This window comes from Pseudochaenichthys georgianus, chromosome 13 (assembly GCF_902827115.2).
Source record: "Pseudochaenichthys georgianus chromosome 13, fPseGeo1.2, whole genome shotgun sequence".
NCBI lineage: Eukaryota > Metazoa > Chordata > Actinopteri > Perciformes > Channichthyidae > Pseudochaenichthys > Pseudochaenichthys georgianus.
Window position 1 is genome coordinate 24,169,501 of NC_047515.1, and position 21,554 is coordinate 24,191,054.

The 21,554-nt window shown below is 44.6% G+C and overlaps 1 protein-coding gene across 5 annotated transcripts in view; it reads right to left on the reverse strand.

Annotated features, from left to right (window-relative positions):
• Window positions 1–21,554, reverse strand: part of cux1b (cut-like homeobox 1b) — a 63,152-nt gene that overhangs the window by 11,485 nt on the left and 30,113 nt on the right. For 2 of the 5 annotated variants that reach the window (XM_034097481.2, XM_034097482.2), the window contains exons 6-21: window positions 18,776–18,899; window positions 15,836–15,912; window positions 15,160–15,226; window positions 10,693–10,741; window positions 8,841–8,942; window positions 8,146–8,328; window positions 7,973–8,031; window positions 7,738–7,780; window positions 7,545–7,641; window positions 5,465–6,265; window positions 4,038–4,139; window positions 3,348–3,919; window positions 3,102–3,243; window positions 2,046–2,336; window positions 1,717–1,905; window positions 20–284 (exon numbers count right to left, since the gene is read on the reverse strand). In XM_034097481.2, the coding sequence (XP_033953372.1) occupies window positions 20–284; window positions 1,717–1,905; window positions 2,046–2,336; window positions 3,102–3,243; window positions 3,348–3,919; window positions 4,038–4,139; window positions 5,465–6,265; window positions 7,545–7,641; window positions 7,738–7,780; window positions 7,973–8,031; window positions 8,146–8,328; window positions 8,841–8,942; window positions 10,693–10,741; window positions 15,160–15,226; window positions 15,836–15,912; window positions 18,776–18,899 (3,163 nt within the window). The remainder of the gene's footprint in view (window positions 1–19; window positions 285–1,716; window positions 1,906–2,045; window positions 2,337–3,101; window positions 3,244–3,347; window positions 3,920–4,037; window positions 4,140–5,464; window positions 6,266–7,544; window positions 7,642–7,737; window positions 7,781–7,972; window positions 8,032–8,145; window positions 8,329–8,840; window positions 8,943–10,692; window positions 10,742–15,159; window positions 15,227–15,835; window positions 15,913–18,775; window positions 18,900–21,554) is intronic. The other 3 variants (XM_034097480.2, XM_034097478.2, XM_034097483.2) reach the window with 3 other exon arrangements.

The window sequence follows — 21,554 nt, forward strand, 5'->3', positions numbered from 1 at the left end:
AGGATATGCAATAGGTCACCTGTAGTTATGGAACCAGTTGATGACAGTACTGGTCTTCAGGTTGAGCTGGGAGGCCAGCTCCTCAATGGTTTTTGGGGAGGGATAGGGCTTCTGCTGGTAGGCCCTTTTTAGGGCCTCCTTCTCCTCGGGGCCCAGCACCACCCTGGCTTTCTTCAGATGCTGATGAACCGGGCTCTGGGAGCCCTGCATGTAATCTTGCCCCACTAAACCCACGTCCACAGGATGGCTATCACTCAGGGAGCTTAGCCGCCTCTTCATGTAAGCTAAACAGCAAATAAAAAACAAGAAGTGGAAATCAGTGCTTCAGAAAATACATGATTTGATAAATATATATATATAAATAATCAAGAAGAATGACAATATTACATTATATCTGCAACAGATTGAGGCTCTCACCTAAATCACCAAGTTCTAGTTGTTTAGAATTAGAATGACAAATGACAAGCAATCTTTATGTGAAGAAAAACTACTATGGATCAGCTGAATGGACAAGAGGTTATTATTTAGTTAACATGTATGATCAATAACTGTTACGGCAATATTCCAAGCAAAAACATTAAATCGTTTTTCTTTATCCAGCCCGGTTTCTCACTCTTCTTCTATCTTCTCTGACAGCCACTAGGTGGTGCTATTGTCTTTCTCCGGAGCTAACAATGAAAGCATCTCGTCCATTTTAAAGCGAACAAGCAGAGCCATTCACACGGAGCACCAGCAGCTAAACCCCAACAGCTCATGGCAGCTTTGCATGAGGTTGACATTTTTTCAACCCCAATATATGCTGCCGGATATATTAGTGTTGCAGAGAAAGACCCCTCAGAGCAAGGTTAGACCACTCTGAAAGTTGTGTGCTGCCTCGCAGGCTTGTGCCACAAGGGTGAGAGGTCAAATGCGGTTACTCTGGACTAGGTCCATGTCTTTCCTCTGGGCTGTGCTGTCAGCCAGGACTATTCCCTGTTGCTATTCAGATACATTACTCTGGGGTCAGTAATCTGAAACAAAGTTGAATGGAGAGTAACCCCACCCACCCACAATCCAAACTCACTGTTGTAAGGTCAGTTCTGTTTTTTGCCCTTGTGCCTTATCTGCGATATCAGGAGGCTAAACTGACCCCTGATGCTGCTGCCTGCTGGCTGGTTCAAATAGGCGTATCTCTTTTCTACAGAGAGGGCTTCAAGTGGGCATCGGGGGTCACTGTGAGGCAGCGAGCGGGGTGAGGCCCTTTGGCTTTGCTGATTCTTAACCGCATCATGCAAACAGAGGGGAATACATAATGATGGAGTGATAGAGTGGGCGATGCAGGAACAAATTATAAAAATACAAACTTATAGACACTGATGATTATTATGATGAGGATGATGATGAAGAGGAGTGCTGATGACTGAGTAAGCAGGCCCCCGGCAGTCCCCGAGCTGTCACATCTAATACAGTATGTGATGTCTACAGTCCTGATTGTTACTGACATCACACCAAGATGACTGTGATCTGCACAACATGCTCTGCTGTCCTGCACAAAGTATATTGTGTGTGCAGATGTGCATGTGTAATTCAAAGGCTGCTGTCTTTTTGTGACTGTTTATAAAATAAATGCCTGCTTAAGCAGATAACATGAACGTTTTTATGTCAGGGTCTTTTGTTCATTATTTGGGGAGACACGCTGCTCTATATTTCTCATGATTGAGCTTTTAGCACACACACCTTTCTTCTCCAGGCGCTTCATGTCCATGAGTTTCTCCACACTGTGTGGGTCCTGGATCCAGAGCTGCATACGGACAAATGGCTCTCGGCCTTTCAGGCTGAGCTTGTGCCAGGGTTTGGGCCTGGCCAGCAGGTCTGAGACAGAACCCTGAGTCAGACCCAGGATAGTCTCCCCAAACAGACGCTGGCCTGGTTAGGGCGAGAGAGAGTAAAATGGAATGGTCATTTCAGAGAACTGATTCTAAGGCTGAATAATTCATCATGATGCAGGGGAAGGGCAAAAGAATAAGCAACTAAACTGCACAGACAGCACCTCCTGTGTTTCTTACCTAGGTTATTATCAGTCAGCACCTCCTTAACCTTTTTGGTGATGGCATAAGTATCAAGCTCGACAGACATGGCAACCATTTCCTGGATACTGAGACCCGAATGACCGGGGACAGGCAGCGGGGTGCCGGGCTGGGACTCCCCACCTGAGGGATCCTCAGACGCAGGTTTGAGACTGGAGGACTGTGAAGCGAGTGGATCCCCTCCAAGACCGTTGACAGACTCCTCAGCTGAACTGAGGGGGGACTCAGGAGCAGGGCTGCAGCTGGCAGATGTCTTGGGAGTACCCTCTGCTTGAGGAGAACAGACAGGGTGAGAACGTCGCACAGGTTAGAAGACATGTCACCATGTAGCACAGGTTCATCTCCTCTCCCTGCTGGGTTTGGGAGGAACTTCCTTTATACTAAATCAACTCATTTAATTCCTGTTAAGCAAACATTAAAGGTGCTTAAGTTTGAAGTTTGAAGCTTTTTTGGCTTCTTCCTCCTATTCCTTCATCTCCCTGTCTGTGTCTGTGTAGTACTGCTGTGCAGCTCAGCAGGCTGGAAGAGAGCAGTCATGAGGAGCTGTCAGTGTACATTAGCTGCTGTTTACACCCCCAGAGAGAAAGAGAGACACGCAAATGTGCACGCTGACACACACACAGAGCTGCCATCTGGCGCTGCAACACTAACTTGTCTATGACATGACAAACCAGCAGCTTGCTGGCTGACACTGCCACAGCACTGAGGATGGGGGGATGGTGGGAGGAGGAGGGAGGGTGAAGGGGGGTGGATTGTGTGAGTGACAAAATGACAGTAACAACTAGCCACTAGCTCTAATCAGGCTTTCAGAGAAATGCTCGAGCCCACAGAGCCTGGTTATGTGAATCCATGTAGTCTATGAGCTGGTGTGTGTGTGTGTGTGTGTGTGTGTGTGTGTGTGTGTGTGTGTGTGTGTGTGTGTGTGTGTGTGTGTGTGTGTGTGTGTGTGTGTGTGTGTGTGTGTGTGTGTGTGTGTGTGTGTGTGTGTGTGTGTGTGTGTGTGTGTGTGTGTGTGTGTGTGTGTGATTTGTTTACCTTGGTGCTGAGCTGGCTGGATGTGTGCGTTTTGCCCCTGGTCTCCGTTGAGCCACGGCTGCATGCGGAGGTATGGCTCTCTGCTCCTCTGGTTCAACTTGTTCCACGGCTTGTGTCGAGACAGACTGTCACTCAATATTCCCTGTTACACGCAGACAGAGAATGGCTCAGACATGCAACCACTGAAGAGTAAAAGCAGAGAAGGGCACACACACAATCCTTTCCTTTGGCTGCGCCCCGCCTCACCTCTTTGGAGTCCTCCTGCATGTGGTTGTCCTCTCCCGTCTGGCTGACTGCGGCCCTGCGGGGGTCCGTGTGCATGTTGCTCCACCACTGCTCTCTCCAGTAACCCACTCCTCCAGAACTTCCAGAGCGGCCGGACCCTTCAGAGCTCCGACCCAGCCTGAGAGCTCCCTCAACAGACAGGTCCATCCCTGAAGAACCCCTGCCCTCTCTCTTCACGCTGGAGCTGAAGTCCAGGATGGGAGATGGGGATGAGGGGGAGGACAAGAAGGAGCTGCTGGGCTTCTTGAGGGAGAGTGCCAGGGGGTTGTAAGGGGGAAGGGGAGCGGTCAGCGAGGAGTTTAGGAAGTCCCTCTGTGATAGTAGTGAGGAGGAAGACGAAGATGACGCTTTGAGGAGGGGCTCCATTGCAGTTTGTTGGGCCTCCATCTCTCTGCGCGCTTGCTCTAGGATGGAGCGGATAGCCTCATCTGACCCGTGGCCCCCTCCTCCTCCCATGCCGCCCATGCCACCCAGGCCGCCCATGCCGCCCCCGCCTTTCAGTCCTGTGTATGAAGGCTGAGCATGGGACAAGTCTGTGGAGGGAGGAGAAAGAAAGGGCATCATAAGTCACACCGAGAAACACTCACAGCCACAATACATCATCTTCAATGCCTCAAGTCCCCTGGAGAGGAGAAGAAAACTGCGACTCACCAGCTTTCTGCACCTGCAGCTCTCTTTTGGCCTGCTCCAGAATGGACTTGATAGCCTCATCCGAACCAGCCTCTGGGGTGCGGACCCGGGCGGTAATGTTACCTGGAAGGAAGAGAAGAGGGAATGGGAGGAGGTGAACATTCATGTCAGATTTGGAAGCAGAGATTACCAAGCACAGAGCAGGTGAAGAGATCAATAACAGTCGATATAAGAACATTGAATAATGACACCATAGCACAACGAACAACATTCCCACCACTGAGCGACAAGGCAACTACACTGAAGGGTTTCTCATCTTTTCTCTGGTCCCTTTGGAGCGCACACATGCACACGTGCTACAGGGTTTGTTTAGTAAATGCTCCCCACAGAATAACAACTATCAATAAAATCCCTAAATACACATGCTGGCTTCTGCTTTGACGCAAGTCACTGGAACTGTGCGGTTACCTTCAAGGCACACACATATATATATGCATGCCTCCCACAAGTTAATAAATGCCAACTCACATACACACACGCACACATCATAGACACGGTTCACCCCAACACGAACATGCCACACAGACAGAACGTGCTCAAATCTGTTTGTGTAAGGGGACAGACCTGTGTGTGAAGCTGTATTGGAGAGGGCTCTCCGCTTCGGAACATCCTGAAACATTCGGCTAAGCTGGGGCTGGCCTGAGCCCTCTGTTAAAAACAATATACCACACACTATGTTACAGCTCTGGTGTGTTTTTATCGTCTTTTACCGCTAGACTATATGGTGCCCTATAATCCTGTGCAAATATATGGAATTTTGTTGGGACTTCCATCCAGTGCACATTATAGTACCATAAATGCATTGATCTTTAGCATCTGTGGCCCCTAGTAGAACTCGACCTCTATCGGGAATTATAAAGAAGTGCAAAATAGTGAGAGATAAAATAATTTAAAAGAGAAGTGTTAAACAGGGACATACTAACTGCAGCCTTATTTTTAACGCATTCTTTTTTTTCTAGTACTAGGGTGGTTATATTTGTGTGTACCACTGAGACCACCTTCAATCACAAATGTCCTGACGCGTTAACAAAAGCAAGCCCAGGCTAATCGAATCTACCCGTAGTTAACAGTACCCTTGCCTTCCTCCTGGTTCCCACGATCAATACTATTGATGTGTGAAAGGTTTCTTTATTGACCACGATAGCTAGGAGAGGCTCTTGGGATCGGTGCGTGACTAGGAACTCACTGAAAACACACAGGTGTGGCACAGGATGGGAGTTAGGAAAGAGAAAGAAAAATATAAAGCTAGTCCATATTGACAAGCAAATCAATGGCTCTGTGCAGGGCTGTACACACATGCAAGACATACACGCACGCACACACACACACACACACACACACACACACACACACACACACTCACACACATTAAAGATACACTGACTCACCTCTCTGCCGTCCCTGGATGCTGCGCAGTGCGAGGATGTTTTGCTCATCGGCGAGGAACTGCCTCATCTTGTGGAAAGGCTCTTTCCCCCGGATGGTTAGCTTGTTCCACGGCTTCGGTCTGGCCAGGATCTCGCTCACCGATCCTTGGGACAGTCCCAGCACATAGTGGCCAAACACTCGCTGGCCAATGTTGTGCTTGATCAGCTGCTCTTTCACCTGTCGGGCAATCTCACCCGTGTCCATGTCCTCCCCGTCCAAAATACTTCCCGTGGTGGCCTCAGAGTGGCTGGGTGACGGGGACGGGGCACTGCCAGCGGTGCTGCTCCCATTCACAGGAGCCATGTCTGGGCTGGCTGGAGGTGGCTGGGGGCTGCTGGCCGCCAGAGGGATGGCAGCTGACCCAGAGCCTGGGGTGGAGGTAGGGATGGAGCTGAGGGTTGGAGTGAAGGGCGTGAACAGCAGAGCGCCACTGGGGATCCCAGACGACTCCTGCAAGGCTTTGGAGTAGAAGGTCTGAAGCAGCTGCCGCTGGATCAGGGAGTTCAAAGCCATCTTACCACCCACCAGAGGGAACACAGGGGAGTAGAAATCCTGTCCAATGCCCGTAGGACTGAAAGGGTGCGCTTCGCCACTGCTGGTGTTGGTGGCAGTGTTTAGGGTGTCCGTCTTAGTGCGAGACAGGGGGAACTGGGAGGAGGAAGGAAGAGAGGGAGGGGGAGAAGGGGGCGAGGAAGAGGGATCGCTGGGCATGGTCTCCTCCTTCGTTGTGGACTCTTCTGTCCCTTTCCGCCCGGCTGACCCTACAAGAAAGGTCAAACACACCATGCATTATGGGGGGGTCAACAAAAAAGGGGTTCCAAAAGAGAGAGAAAAAAAATAACAAAAGTTATCTTAATCAAGTCTTTTCCAAATTAGTGAACTTTGTTTTCCTTTTTTGCCAAGCCCCCCAGACAAAGTGCCCATGCATTTGTGATTTCAACCTTTCTTGTAAGACACAGCCTGGAAGAAAAAAAAGGACAAACAAAAACATTTGACACTGTGCCACTGAGGCAGATTAGCTTGGCCCAGGGCTCAGGCTCCCTCTCTCCCTCTCTCACTCTCTCGCAGGCAAAGTGGAAGTAAGTGGACAGGGTACAATGATCCACAGATAGCCAATACAGCATGCAAGTCCTCATCCACGATGTTGCCGCTCGTAGATGCAGTATCAGAGTCTTTCATTAAAAATACATCCAGGTGAAAACAGAGCAATACAACTGAATTGAAAAACAGTGTTTATGGCTGAACAGAAAACGCATGTCACTAAAAAACAGTGACTACACAGCTCTGCTGACTCTTAGGCCTTACTTCACCTCTTTCCTCAATGGGTAGACATTCATACATTCACCAAAACAAAAAGAAAGATAAACTGAATTTACTCAGCCTTTTAACTACTAGAACCCATCTTGATGGAAGCGCTGGGAGAAATAATATTCTAATGCATAACCATTGAGACATGATTGAGTAAGACAGTAAGCAACCCTTACTGTGAATGTTAATCAATTCAAAGCTATTCAACTATTCAAGCCTAAAGCTATGACATTTCAAACGTATAAACACTGTTGCAGAGGGCAAGATTCTCGATCTCGGGGCGAACGTTCGGTGTCCTCGATTTTGTGTACTGCAACTTTGTTATGGTTCAGGCTGACCTCCTGCTGCGGTATTCAAAGATACCAGAAACGTTCTTCCTCTCCATGATGTGAGTGACTAAAGCAACGACATTTCTGTACCAGGATTACACCTTTTACTGTGGACCAAATGTTGCAAATCATTTCCCAAAACATTATTAGATGGTTAAGTATTCTCAGAGAAACAGAATCTATAGGCATACATTAAGTATGTATACATTAAACTGCTATCTCTTGTTATAGCTGTACCTGCACAGCCTTACCTGCAGCTGGCCCCTCATCTAAGCTCCAATAAACACTGGACTCCCATTCTGTTGGCATGTTGTGCTGGTCTACGTGAAGGTTTTTGGGAAGACAGACTGGGCAGTGTTGATGTACCGGCCCTTACTATAACCGTACATGTTGGCAGACTTACCACTGAGCTCAGAGTTGGCGATGCGCAGAGCGGCGCTCTCAGATTGAAGACTGCGGTTCCTCTCCAGCAACAGCACCTCCAGAGGTTTGGAGGAGTCCTGGTTCAAAGTGAAATTGTATGATTTGTTTCATCATTATTTAAATAACTATTGCTACAAAATTATGTGAAGGTATATTGTAACTGTAACCTTTACCTGCATAGAGTCAGATGTCCCAAACTCCATGGACTTGAGGATGCTGAGGAGAGAGAAAATACACATGAACCTCCTACTAAAGAAACACATCGACAGTGCTAGCTTTTCTATTTGTATCTCTTCGAGGATAAGAAAGAATGGAAGGGCAGACACACATCATGTTTAACATTGTTAAGACATCAGACTAATGCAATATATATGTCTGTGTGTACTCCTCTACGTGTGTTCTCCTCACCTCAGCTCCTTCTTCACCTCCTCATAGTCAGCTTGCTTAAGCACTTTCTCCTCCAATTCCTGTAGATAAATGACATGGAAATGAATTAAATAGTTCATAAAATAAGCGAAAATTAATATTTAAAATCAATCTAATGACAAACTAAAAACTGCAGCGGTGTTTCCTGGTTGTACCTTGAGAGTGGCAGTCTTGCTGCTGAGCTGCTCCTCCAGCTGTGCGATCTGAGAGCTGGTGGTCTCTCGGAGTTTGGTCAGGCTGGCCTGCAGTCTCTGGACGTCCTCCACCAGCTGGGCTGTCTCCCTTTCTTTGGCCCGTAGCTCCGCCTCCTGACTTGAGTTGGATGCCCCCTCCGTCTGCTGTTCCATAAAGCCAAATAGAAAGCAATTTAATCAAATGAGCAAAATAAAACTAATACCACAGCCAGATGAAGTCCTGCTTTCAGATACTTTCAAACAATCATTACAGAAATCATTACAGAAATCATTACCGAAGCGGGTCAATGTACTGATTATTGTTTCAAAAGGTCTTTCCTTTAGATCAATACATATTTGTGATGCGTTAATTAATAACGACCACCCAAAATTGAGGATCAATGAAGCAAATACTTTGGTGTGGCCGTCTGTCACCAACTAAACTTCACCTCAGCAGTCGTTGAATTGACCCAATAAATGAGTAAATCAATACACCAATCACTTATAGCCACCCTGGCAACCTTTCCTTTGCAAATCAATACACCATTGATGACACCGATGTGTGACCTTTAAGATAAGTTGATCGCCTCTAGCATAAAAAAGGCCCAGCTGATCTTTAGACTATCAATTCCTATTTGTCAGCCATGCAGTAAATCAGAGTGTCAGAGATGTGTTACCGTGTCGGGGTCGGCCTTGGCCGGGCTGCCCAGCAGGGATTGGCTGCTCAAGGACACCTGCTCTCTGAGCGAGTCCATGTCGCGCTGAGCTGCCTCTGCTCGCTGGGAGGAGAGGAGGATAAGTTTAGGGAAAATCCACAAGAGGTTCAAACATTGTCATAAATGATCGATCTAATGGTCAATTAAAAGCTAATGTTCTTTTTTGGCATACACACATGAGCAAGAGCAATTGAAAACCAATCCAAAACATTTACAGGGAGAGAGCGTCATGTGTAGCAACTTAATGTACTTTGGAGGTTGATGTTGGTGATGAAACGTTACTAATAATTAGCTCAACATTTGTTTTCAGGCTCGGCAAAGTAAACGGATGAATGGACTACACTGCACAAGGGTTTGGCATACCAAATAGGGAATCAGATTGAAGGAGTAAACGTTTCAAATAGACCACCACCTTCTAACGGCCTACTGTGCGTCTTTATGGAAAGGAAGTCCACCCCATCGCAGCAAAAACAAACATGCACTACAAAGTGGAGGGAGGGCAGAGAGAACGCAAAGTAAGTGTGTGATGATGGAGGAGGGGGGATTTTTCCTTAATTGAAAATATTAAATGAGTCCTGGGATAGAGATACCCGCTGCTTTGTGTTTATGGCCAAACCGCCAAGCTCCAGTTGAGAATCATCTGCAACACCGGCCAACTTGCCATCATTAAGAGTCACAGGGAGCCGATTCCACACTGTTCCTAATTGCAACCATATTGAGAGCGGTTATTGACTGGGTGGGAATTGGACTGTTTGATGTAAGAGAGAAATCCTGTTTTCCATTTTCTCTTTATAAAAGCGTATAAAAAGTCTGACTGAGCTGGAGGCCATGCTGTCATCCTCTGTAAACCTCAAATCAGAAGTGTGAATAGTGTGTGTGTGGCATTATAGTTGGAGCGCTAACCTTTAGGCTAATATTAACATTACATGCCTATGCTACCCCTTTAGCCACAAATCATATTCTTGGGCTAATAATGAAAGTTAACAACAATGACATTAACAGATACCACAGGAATGTTTACAACACAAGGGCAGAGAGCACGCCAGGGGGCTTATTTCAGCAGGGTGGGTTTCTAGGTGTGTATTAAACATGTAAAACAAACAGCAGCCCTCACAGTAAGAAGTCACTATTTGTTCATGGAAGCCACATTTCATAGATTCTGAAGAGACGGATAATTATATTTTAACGGATAAGCCTGTGGATATTCTATGTTGATGGTTTTCTGAAACATATTTGATTTAAAATAAGATCCAAACCACCAGTGTGTAGTCCATCAATCAATACTTAAAAGTAGAATGTCGTTTCAAACAAACGCAACTCAAACAGGAGTAAATAGTGCTTACGTCGAGGACTACTTTAACAACCAAATGAAAACATGCTTGCTGTTCTAGTGGATATATACAACAGCATGATGGTGTACGTGGGATTGACTACACAAATAAACAAAACTGCAGTTCCCATGTTTAACCTTTTAAAAACAGGAACACGTCACCCAGTGCAACTTTGTGGCTTACTAATGTGTTTTTAACGTTGTTTTGGACAACAATGGAGCTCTTTGTCTCAGAGCAATCAGCAAAATAAGACCTTTCAAAGACATTTGAAAAAAATTTGGTTTCGGTCTTTTTGTGAAATTTGTTGACGGTAAGAAAAAAAATAGAATATCACTAGAATCTCTATATAAAATGTACATGCATCAATTTAAACACATTTCTCTCAGTTTATTTGTCTATATTTTAATAATACAAATATTGAAGGATAGTGGGACGGAGTATTTGAACAATGCTGTGTAAAAATGTTCAGCTATGAAGTTTACCTGATTGGCTCTTTCCAGGTCTGTCATCACCATCTCAATCTCATCGGCCCTGAGAAAGACATGTACTGTTAAAACACAGGAAGTGACAGCGCTTGTAACAAATTCAAAACAAATATGAAAGAATGGATAAATGGACAGATGAATCCCAGGAAGTACACTCTGCACACATCACGTGTGAGTGCAATTGTTTAGAGAACTCATTTAGGAGGCTGATGCCGTGTCCATTAAGCTACAGTCTAAATTTCACCTTAATCCATCGATTGTGAACTCCATAACCCAAACAGCTTGTATGTGTGCATGCATCGATGTATTTGTGTGTGTGTGTGCGCATGTAAGCCCCTAAACCCAGGCTACACTAAAACAGAGGGATTACATTAATAGAGCTCTAAGTCCTAATACAGCCGACTAATCTGCTATGAAGCTGTGTGATTGTGTCTGACTAATGGTCTGGATAGGGGCCATGGTTCACCTCTCACTTGCTAGAGGTCACACAGCAAGAATACATCCCCATAATACCACCTCTTTCTGAACTTGAAAAAAAAAAATGTATAACCCTCTTTCATGAGTGACGTGAAACCCTGTCACTTAACAATGAATGAAAGCAAACTTTGAAAGTCAATTTCTTCCAAGACTTACAAAAAGCATAGGTATGCACCATGGTTAAACAATAAGATGGCCCTTTCTGCTAATGAGTTGTGAGTCAGCGTGCGTTCCAGGATAAATGTTGAATACATTTTGCCGTATAAGGTTACAACAAAAAAATGCATGAACATGTTTGTGTTGAATGCCGTGCAAAGACACAGTGTGTGCATGAGTTTTTATTCAAGACATTATATGTTGATAAGAACACAAGAGTGGCATTGAGTTCAAAGATGTGAGCGCATATGTGCACCGCCATGTCCATTAAGACCTTTTGATTTCCCTGCAATCTTTTGATAGTGAACCCAATAACCCACGCAGCTTTTGTATTTGTGTGTCACAGTATGAGAAACAGCGTTATGTCCCATAGGCTTGAGTACTACCGATTTAAATATGTTTAACAAAACAGACACAGTTGATATTAGGTCAACATTGTGCCACAGGCAATGCAGCAAAAAGAATCAGATGTGGGAGGGAGAGCTTTTCACTCTACGCTGTTATTCTTTCCCTTACAGTTAAAAGGATCTAGTATGCATTTAAGCAACATTATAATACACTACCTCGGCGGCTTTTATCCTGTCTTAAGCTATAGTGTGCGCGCTCATTCGCACTCACGCACACACAAATGTAGGGTCAGAGAGCCAACAAGCCAGAAAAGCTTGTAATGGAGAGCGTTTATGGGCAGTAATGCAGCCCAAATACACCACCGCTCCTGCTCCAAATGTGATCATTTAATCAAAGTACAGATGCACAAAGTCTTCTTAAATAACCTTTGGATTTGGCTGTATTTGGGAATTATAAAAGGCAAAGCTAGAGGCTGAGGGCCAAAGCAGATCACAGGGAAGGGATTTTCTCCATATCCTGATACAGTCAGTCAGTCGCTGCGCCGGGCAGGAACTGTCCTTGGCCAGCTGATGCTGGAATTAATTCAAACACTAAACAGTAAAGGGAGTGTCCTTATTAATGGTAAACATCTGATTTAAATCCACTAAAACACACCTACACGGCTTAATATAGCAGCCACAGGGAGGAGCTATAGAGCAGACGCACAGCTGCACTGGAAAATCACATAGACAAACAACACGCTTTTGTATCATGAAAGCCAATGGCTGCACAAGTGACATCAGTGAGCACTGTAGGACTTCAGAACAAGCCCAGAGCCTCTAAGCCCCTACTGTACTTCCTCTATCGCAGACAGGCCTTTTCATCTCTTATCATCTTCTCTCGCTTGCTCCTCACTCAACCCTCCTTTTCACCCTCTGCCTGCCTTCCTCAACCCGTTCCCCTCCACTTTTCCTCCTTTCATCTTTTTTCCCCCCTTTCCACCTCCCCTCTCTCATCTTTCGCCCTCTCTTCCTCGGCCTCTGTCCTCAGTGCCAGCAGGATATTCCCCTGATTTAGATTTTCATTTCCCTCCTCTATCACACTCTTATCCCCTCTTCCTCGCTGGAGCCTCCAGCCTCTGACTCGCTTTTTGCCCTCTAGCTTTCATCACTCCATTCCTTTTCTTTCCTTAGCTTTCTCCACATTGCGTTTTCACAGCGTGTTACCTTGGGGATTTCAAGGAGGCTTAAAAAGAAGCTAGCTGTGAGAGTGTGTCTGCATGTTGTGCGCCATTTTGTGTTTGTTTGTGGTGGACACAGGCAACAGTCAAAAGGCTTTTCTTTCTTAATTATCAGAAATGTAATGTTTTTCCCCAAAATGTTATCAGTCCACACACACACACACACACACACACACACACACACACACACACACACACACACACACACACACACACACACACACACACACCACACACACACACACACACACACACACACACACACACACACACACACACCACACACACACACACACACACACACACACACACACACACACACACACACACACACCACACACACACACACACAGCACACACACACACACCACACACACACACACACACCAGCACACACACACACCACACACACACACACACATATATATATAATCCTTTTTGTATTTGGATCAATATATCATTAATCTTTAACAGGGACTAAACGGGTAAAATGCGGCCAGCCAGACCCTCACAGCGCAAACACACACAGGGGGCTACGCTACATCGGCAGGCCCGCCTCCCGCTGCCGCTCACACACTCCGGGCACTGCAACATCGACCAAATTCTCTCTGAGTGTGTACGTCCGTGTCTGAGTGTGTGTAAATGTATTTTAAAAGGCAGATTACCCGAATGCAGCAGGAGGATGGGGGATTTGTCACGCAATGTCCTCCTTAGTGGAAAGTTTAGAGCTGAAGTGTGTGTGTATGTGTGGAAAAAGTGCATGATATGTATGGAGTTTGCGTTTTGCAGGGCCAAAATATATGCAGTCGAAGGGTTAAAAGTTGTGTTCAGCCAAACACTGGCGATTTGCTCAGCCAAGCAGTAAACGGGGGAAGGACTCCAAGGACTGGGAGGGTGCAGGGTTAGAGAGGGTTTGTGTGTGCTTTAAAGCGTTGCATTAAAATTTCAGATCACAGCACGCCACATAGTCAAGGACCCTGACTGCCTCAGGCTCACGAGTGTGTGTGTGTATTTGTATGAGGATGTGTGTGTGTGTGTGTGTGTGTGTGTGTGTGTGTGTGTGTGTGTGTGTGTGTGTGTGTGTGTGTGTGTGTGTGTGTGTTGGCATGTGTTTATTAGCTTCTGTAAGCAAATGGGACCTTCTGTATATGTCTTTTCAAAATGTGTTTCTTCTGACATGAAAGGAACAGACAAGGACGCAAAAACAAATAAGAAAGTGTAAAGAAATGAGAAAGTAGAGGATATATAGTCATGAAAAATCAAAAATAAAGCGGGGGGGCTTCTATGATAAACTATGAGCCTATTGATTAGTGCCATTATACTGCATGCTATATCTTCTGGTAGCCTTTCCTCTTACACTCGCAGTGCAGGGGAAAAAGACAGTGTGCTAGAAACGAGGGGGAAAAGTATCCTGAGGAAGAGAGGAGAGGAGAGGGATTGATCTGTTTTTAACAGCCAATCAATTTAACAACTCTGTTAATGGAGAGACACACAGTGAGTTTGGGGAAGGGTAAATGGCGAGGGGGGGAACCTTAAAAGCTAAGTTGATAGTTCTCTGTAGGCAGGGCGCACGCACGGAACCTTTGAACATTTCTATAAATAGTATAAATGATATCAAAAAAAGAGTTGATGTTTTAAGGAAACAGTGATCTGTTCTTTTCACCAATTACCAATAAAACACCATAAAAGGCTTCATTTTTTTGTCAGTATTTTAACTTTCTGAATGCTGGTTTGGGTGCTCGAGTGGCTCTGGTTCTCGCTACTAACCCCGAGGGAACAAAGAGTGTGAATGTCATAAAGTGCCACTTCACAGTGAGGAGTGCTGACATGGAAAAGCTTCTGTTCTCATCCTCGCCACTACTATAAGATCGATAATGATAGATGCCTACAGCTCACGTAATTGAAGCCACCTTATCTTAAAGGTCTTGTTAGAAGCCTGCGTGGCTTTTAGTCAGAGATCTCAAAGCGACCCTCGTCAGCTTCTCCTCCTCCTCAGGACCCTGATGAATCAGAGAGTGCTTTAGCCTACACCACACACAGAAGATCCCTATTTCGGTGCTGCTGTGGCTGCAGAACGCATTACAATCCCTGTCAGTATTTACAGTGCGTTGGGTAATGCTGGGATTTGGATTTTGCCGAGTGTTGTGGGAGACAATCCAGCTGTTGGGGAGAGAAGGGGGAGTTTCCAGGCAGGAACAGAATATGGAGGAGCCAGAGGGGAGAAGTCACCAGCAAACACACGCATATATCACCAGGACACGTACTTTGCTGTGGATTCCTCGTCATACTTGGTCTTCAAATCAAAGAGCTCGGCCTGAGTTGTTTCAAGTGCTGCAAAAGACGGAAAAAGAGTCGGTTGTGAATTTCAATCGTCGACTTTCAAATAAATAATATATAACCAAGTAGGAACAATACTTTTCAAAGACCCTGAAAACATATTTTCTAAAACTGCTTGCTTCTACGCATTCTGTAAATAAAGATTATGGTTATTTAAAATAAAAACGTACAATATATATGATACCCCTGGTAGTTTGAGGTTTATTAAATGGTATATCAACTTTATTCTTAAAATTTAGATTTAGACGTTTTTGTCTAAAGAAAAAAGATCTTCTTCCGATTCATTTTTCCTTCACCTCACTTTTTTTAACTTTATATTTTTCCTTAGATTTCTGTACAGCTTGTGCTTTTGTCCTGACGTCAAGGTGTTATTTGCCCATGTTGCTAGGCCACTGTCAATCTGATCAAACCACACCCACCTGGTTCAGATGAAGCAGATTAAGTGTTTAACTTCAAAACTTTTTCAAACATGTACATTCCGTGAAAAATACCTAAGAGTTGAAAGCAAGTCTTTAAAGCCAGCTCCACCTAATATTAAGTGATAAGGTTGCCATTTTAATTGAGCGGGCTAAAACAGTTCTCAGGTCTGTGTAAGGCTCGTACCTGTCTGGAGGGACTGGGCCTTGTGCTCGGACTCTTCCAACCGTGAGGACATGGAGTCCTGGCTCTCCTGGAGTTTCCTACAGAGGCAGACAGAAGGTGGAAAATAAGAGTTTGGAGAAAGAAGTCACAGCTAGAGGTACTGTATCAGTACATCTTGCTTTCACACTTTGTGGCAACTGCAACTATTCTCTATTTTCCCACCATTTCTGAAGTGTTTTCCCCACTAAAATCCTCCCAACACAACCCACTCCTCATTAAGCAGCCCTATTAGGGAGGAATGTCTGGCCACTGGGGCACACTGCACCCAGGGGGAGAGTGAGGGAGAGCAAGGGTTTAGTAAGAGAGGGGGAAGGGGGTGTCAGAAACCACAAGGATAAAATAGATTCATTCTTAGCATATAAAAAGTTGGGCTCTGCTGAGAAATTGCCACTGCGTGTAAAAACATCAATAATCTAGCACAAAAGACAGTCTTTATGGCACTCTTTGATGCCCCCCTTCTCCGCCAATCTGTCTCTCCTGTCATCTCTATTTTTCAGCCCTCTCCTTCATCCTTTCATCTCTCCCTCTCCCTCCTTCCCTCACTCCTTGCAGGATAAAATGCATCAGAGGTGCCATCCATTTACTGCCCCTCTCAGACACAGGAAGTCAGCTCTCTGCAGACAGGAAGAGGCCTATAAAACACTGACGTAAAGGAAATACAGTTGGACAATTGATCTTCTGCTGCACGTCTGAAAGGAGCAGTGAGCTTTAACATGGCTTCACGGCAAACATGATGATTGACACGAGGGGAAATATGAGCTCTGTACTGAACATTTAATAAACACACAGCAAGTGGGCCAGAGACTTTAAAAAAAAAGGATCACTGAGAAAGTTTCTTAAGTGTTTTAATGACTGTAGGGAGTGTGTGGAAGAAAAAAAAACTCTGTAGCATTTGTTGGCAATGTCTCGAAATGTTAAATGAGAATATGATGCAACTGGAAGAAATCCAAACTAGTGATCTTTTGTCTTGAGGAAAACTTTCACAATGACAAACTTTTTGGATAACCCATATGCAGGTAATGATTGTCAAAACGGGATTGCAAGTGTTATCCAAAATGCAGCTAAATGATCAAACAGCACAGAACAAAGTATCTTCCTGTTCAAACAAATAAAGTAATGCAGTGGAAAACATTTGAAAATATATTCCTCTTTACTTGTTTTCCTTTGAAAAGACAGAGCATTCTACTACCGTGTTCTGTTTGCCGTCATTCAGAAATCATTCTCCATCACCCAGTATTACAACACTTAACATATCATTATATCTGCGCGTGAGCAACACTGAACATTACCATGTGTTGTTGAGCTCTATGACCCACCATATTGACTTTTCTATTGATTTCTTGATTTTGGCAGTGCTTCATTTCCAAGTTTAGAAACATGTTCAGCTTTAATGCATCCATCACCACCTTTAACTCCTGCTCACCCTCAGTGAAGATGTGCCGTCTCTTTAAGCCCCGAGGCTGCTCCAGCTAAATCGCACGAGTGCTCATCATTTCTCTTCGACTCTGCACACGTTTATACATCCCTTTAATTCCAAATAGGAGCATCATTGCTATCAGAGATAACTTCATTTAAGGTTGACCTGTCAATTCTCCACCTGCATTTGAAAAACTGAACCTCGTGTTTTCAGTTTGGCCTGGCCAGCATAATATTATTGATTCATTGAGCAACACGTTTGAGTTTATAAGTGAAGCAACATTATGATGCTGCCTGCCTGTGACTGTCTAGCCTTTCAAAGAGTTAATACAGCATTCCCGTACTCACTGTTTTTTCATGTTTTTTTTATTATCTGGCAGTAATTGAGAGCTTATTTATTATTGCCACAGGCTTCCCGTGCATCTGAAAAAAACAAGACTCCAAAATGCCAGGAAAATGGGGTTGGATAGGAAGTAAGCTATTAAATCAGAATAAATTACTTTAGATTAAAATTAAATGACACCTAAGCATATTTTCTATCATTACATAGTCATTTAGTGGGTTTCATTCAGTGGGGTATATATTCAGAGACAATAGAGGTTTGTGGTAGCAATTATTCTGAACAAAAAGGCTGGAGATAATGTGGTAAAGACAGAAAATAGGAGTCTGAGGTGTTGATTCCCATCAAGACAACAATGGCAAGCACCCACATGACAAAAATGCTGGCTTCGTCTTTTCAGTATTTTCATCCCTGCATTCATGTTTTAAAGGAAGGCAGTGCCAACAAGCAGCAATTTCTTGATTGAACCGATAACCATGAGGAACAAGTCCAAGAACTATTAGCTGAGAAGAAGTAATTAAGTCATGAATAGCTCTGCATAAAATGAAAAAAAGCCAGAATTCTTAAATCCTTCAAAGATTGGAATCATAGCAGATCTGTTCAAAGGGCACAATGACCCAAAGGTTTTAAATGAAAAAGAATGCAGAGGTTATTACTTGAAACACCACTGCACACGCACACACACACACACACACTTTAGGGGACATTACATTGACTTACATGCATTTCCTGGAGACTTATCCTAACCATAACCAACACATGCCTAACCCTTACCCTAACCAAGTCTTCAACCTAAAATTAATGATTCCCCTCCAATTTGTCCCCATAAGGGAGGCGAGTCCCCACACGTGACTGTGTAAACAGATTTAGGTCCCCACAAGTATCTCACACACACACACACACACACCACACACACACACACACACACACACACACACACACACACACACACACACACACACACACACACACACACACACACACACACACACACCACACACACACACACACACACACACACCACACCACACACACACCACACACACACACACACACCACACACACACACACACACACACACACACACACACACACACACACACACACACACACACACACACACACACACACACACACACACACACCTCTCCTTCTCTGCATAGTCGTTGTGTAGCTGGAGCTGCTTCTCTTGGGCCAGGTTCTCGGCTTGATTCTTCAGAGACTGCTCGTACTCACGGATCTTCTCCTTCAAGGCCTTAATGGTCACCTCTGGAGAGGGTGAAGCAGAACGTACAAAAAGGAAAAGTTAAAAAACAGACAATTTGCTAAATATATAGACACCAGACTATAGCTGTTTCTTAGATGTGCTAAATGGCAGTGATGACAATAATCCCTCTGACAGGGGGGGGGGGGTTTGACCTTTGCTTAAGGAACAGCTTTTCATATCCCACATTCTTCCTCTGTCAGCACAGTCTAAGGCCTTTGCCCCTATGGCTCCGGCCTAATCTTTACACCCATGACTGGTATAGGATATTCACCGATCACCAGCAGCAGATATGCTGTATTCATTAGGACTGCATTAGTGCTGAAACCCCATAACTTGCTGACGGCTTGAGGTCTGTATGGGGCAGCCTGAAATAAATCTAACACATAACTGGGGTAATAAATAGGCCTCCGTGTGTGTACGTGTGTGTGTTTCACAGAGAAAGATATAAGTGAGTGAGACAATGATAAAGAGCATTGCTGCTTGCTGCCTTTGACTGAGGGCTCTTAGCACTTTGTGTGTGTGCGCGTTTGTGTGTGTGTGTGATTTAAACTCCAGTCTCACTGCTCTGACACATAATCAATAGAGGAGAGTCCCCTCAGAGCCCTCTTACCCCTTAACTGCTTAACTGAACTTTAAACATTTAGGTTGCGGGGATCAATGGCCCCTGCACTCTGTGTGTGCGAGCAGGTCTGCGTTTAACAGGAGTGGGAGTTCCACAGTGTGTTTTGGGGTTTTAATATCCCCCATCTATTGAGGCGGGAAGGAGGGATAAAGGATGAGGGAACAGGAAAATCAATGGCAAAATGGAACCCTGCCGCTATCGAGCTGTTCCAATTAACTCTCGCTGAGGAAAGGGGGATTCCAAAACACTGCCTGCTCGCTCGCTCACTCCTCCTTTTCGACCAAAATTATACCACTTTTATTGCTGCTTCTCACTCATCTCTTGCCTCTGTCAGTTTTTCCGTCTTTCTTTACCCCGAGGTAGCCTGTCGTTTTTTATTCATGAAACTGCGCCTCGTGTTGCTTTCCCCCTGAAACCTATTTGAAAATGTAAAACCTTGTACATTTTGTGTGTTTGAAACATTTATAAGGCATTCGAATATGTTCAAATTTGCCCTTGATCTTTGAAAAAGGGCTAAATATGTTTCCATGACCTTATATTTCAGTTCATTAACATGCAAACATAATGCAGAAATGTGATTGGCAAAGGTCCAAATAAGCAAGAAAATATACGGAGTGTCCGTATCCTCCCACGCCACAAACAAAAAGCCCTATTGAGTTTTTTCTTTGAGTGGAGAAACTTGCAAGAAGCAATTATTAAACCTCTGGAGCACCACTCTTAGAGCTCAATATAAAAGGGATAGTTCCAAATTCTTAAGTAGGGTTGTATGACGTAATTGCTCATACTCCGTGTATGACGCACACCCAGTGATGTACCTGAACGCGTTCAATGAACGATCGTTCATGAACGCGTTCATATTTTGGGCGAACGTGAACTGAACGTACTGTATTTCCGCTAGATGAACGTAATTGAGAACGCGTTCATTCTCAGCGCTGTATAACGGCGTTCAAAAGTGCGTTCATTCTCAGCACTGTATTATAACGGCGTTCAAAATTGTGCCAGATTTCATATGCCTTTCAGCCGAAAACCCAGTTAAAACACACCGTAAACAGGCTTCAAAATAATGCGGAAAACCACCCAATCTGGCAACAGCAAGCTGCCTGTGACGCGTACGCGCCTGTCACCCCTGGCTGTCGCACTAAAATATAAATATACTAAATATGTCAGACTCCTCACAACAAACAATGTGGAACCGCGGAACCGGCGAGCATTGAATGAATGAATGAATTAGTATGGACGAAGCCGAGAGCAGCTGGAGCAGTACTCGCTCAGAGTGAGACTCTACGGCAGGGGTGGGGAACCTCGGGCCTCCGGGCCGTATACGGCCCGCGAGACAATTTGGTACGGCCCTCGAGGTAATTTATAAACACACGCAAAAAGAAAGAAATCTAGACCGCAACAAAATTAAACAAGCGAGTACCTGTTTTTCCTGGCCAAGATCAGGGTCCTTGAACACAACACGAGCCTAACGTGTCATCACGTGGTATATGTCTCGATATGTCTATATATACAGTCTATGGTCTCGACTGACAGGGGTGCAGTTCTGACGGAGAGCACCAGAACGCCACTCCAGCACTTCAGAAATTGCAGTACCGATAAGTCCATACACATGCCGCAGTTTCTGCGTGTCTGTGTTTTAGTTGAAAGCCCAGTGGCGATCTGCTAATCTGTCATACTGATCAGACAGTCAATAACTGTGTTGTTATCATTAGCATCTGGTTAGCTAGCTATGCTAACGAATATAAGAAGCTTTTTCTACAACCAGTGAGGTAAAGGCACATCTTTATATGATCATTATAGTTATAAAAAAAATAAGAGAATAAAGTAAACGGGTATAAAATACTATATGACAGTTATTAATAAAGAAGAATACAGTTTGAAAGGAGAGTGATTTGTCAAATATCCATAAATTAAAAGAAAATCTGCTTACAGTTGTGTTTGGGTGTTGAGAGATGTGTCCATAGATCTCCTAATGTTGCTCTAAAAGTGCACCAGATTGATGCTTTTAACTTCAACATTTAAAAAAAATCTTCCC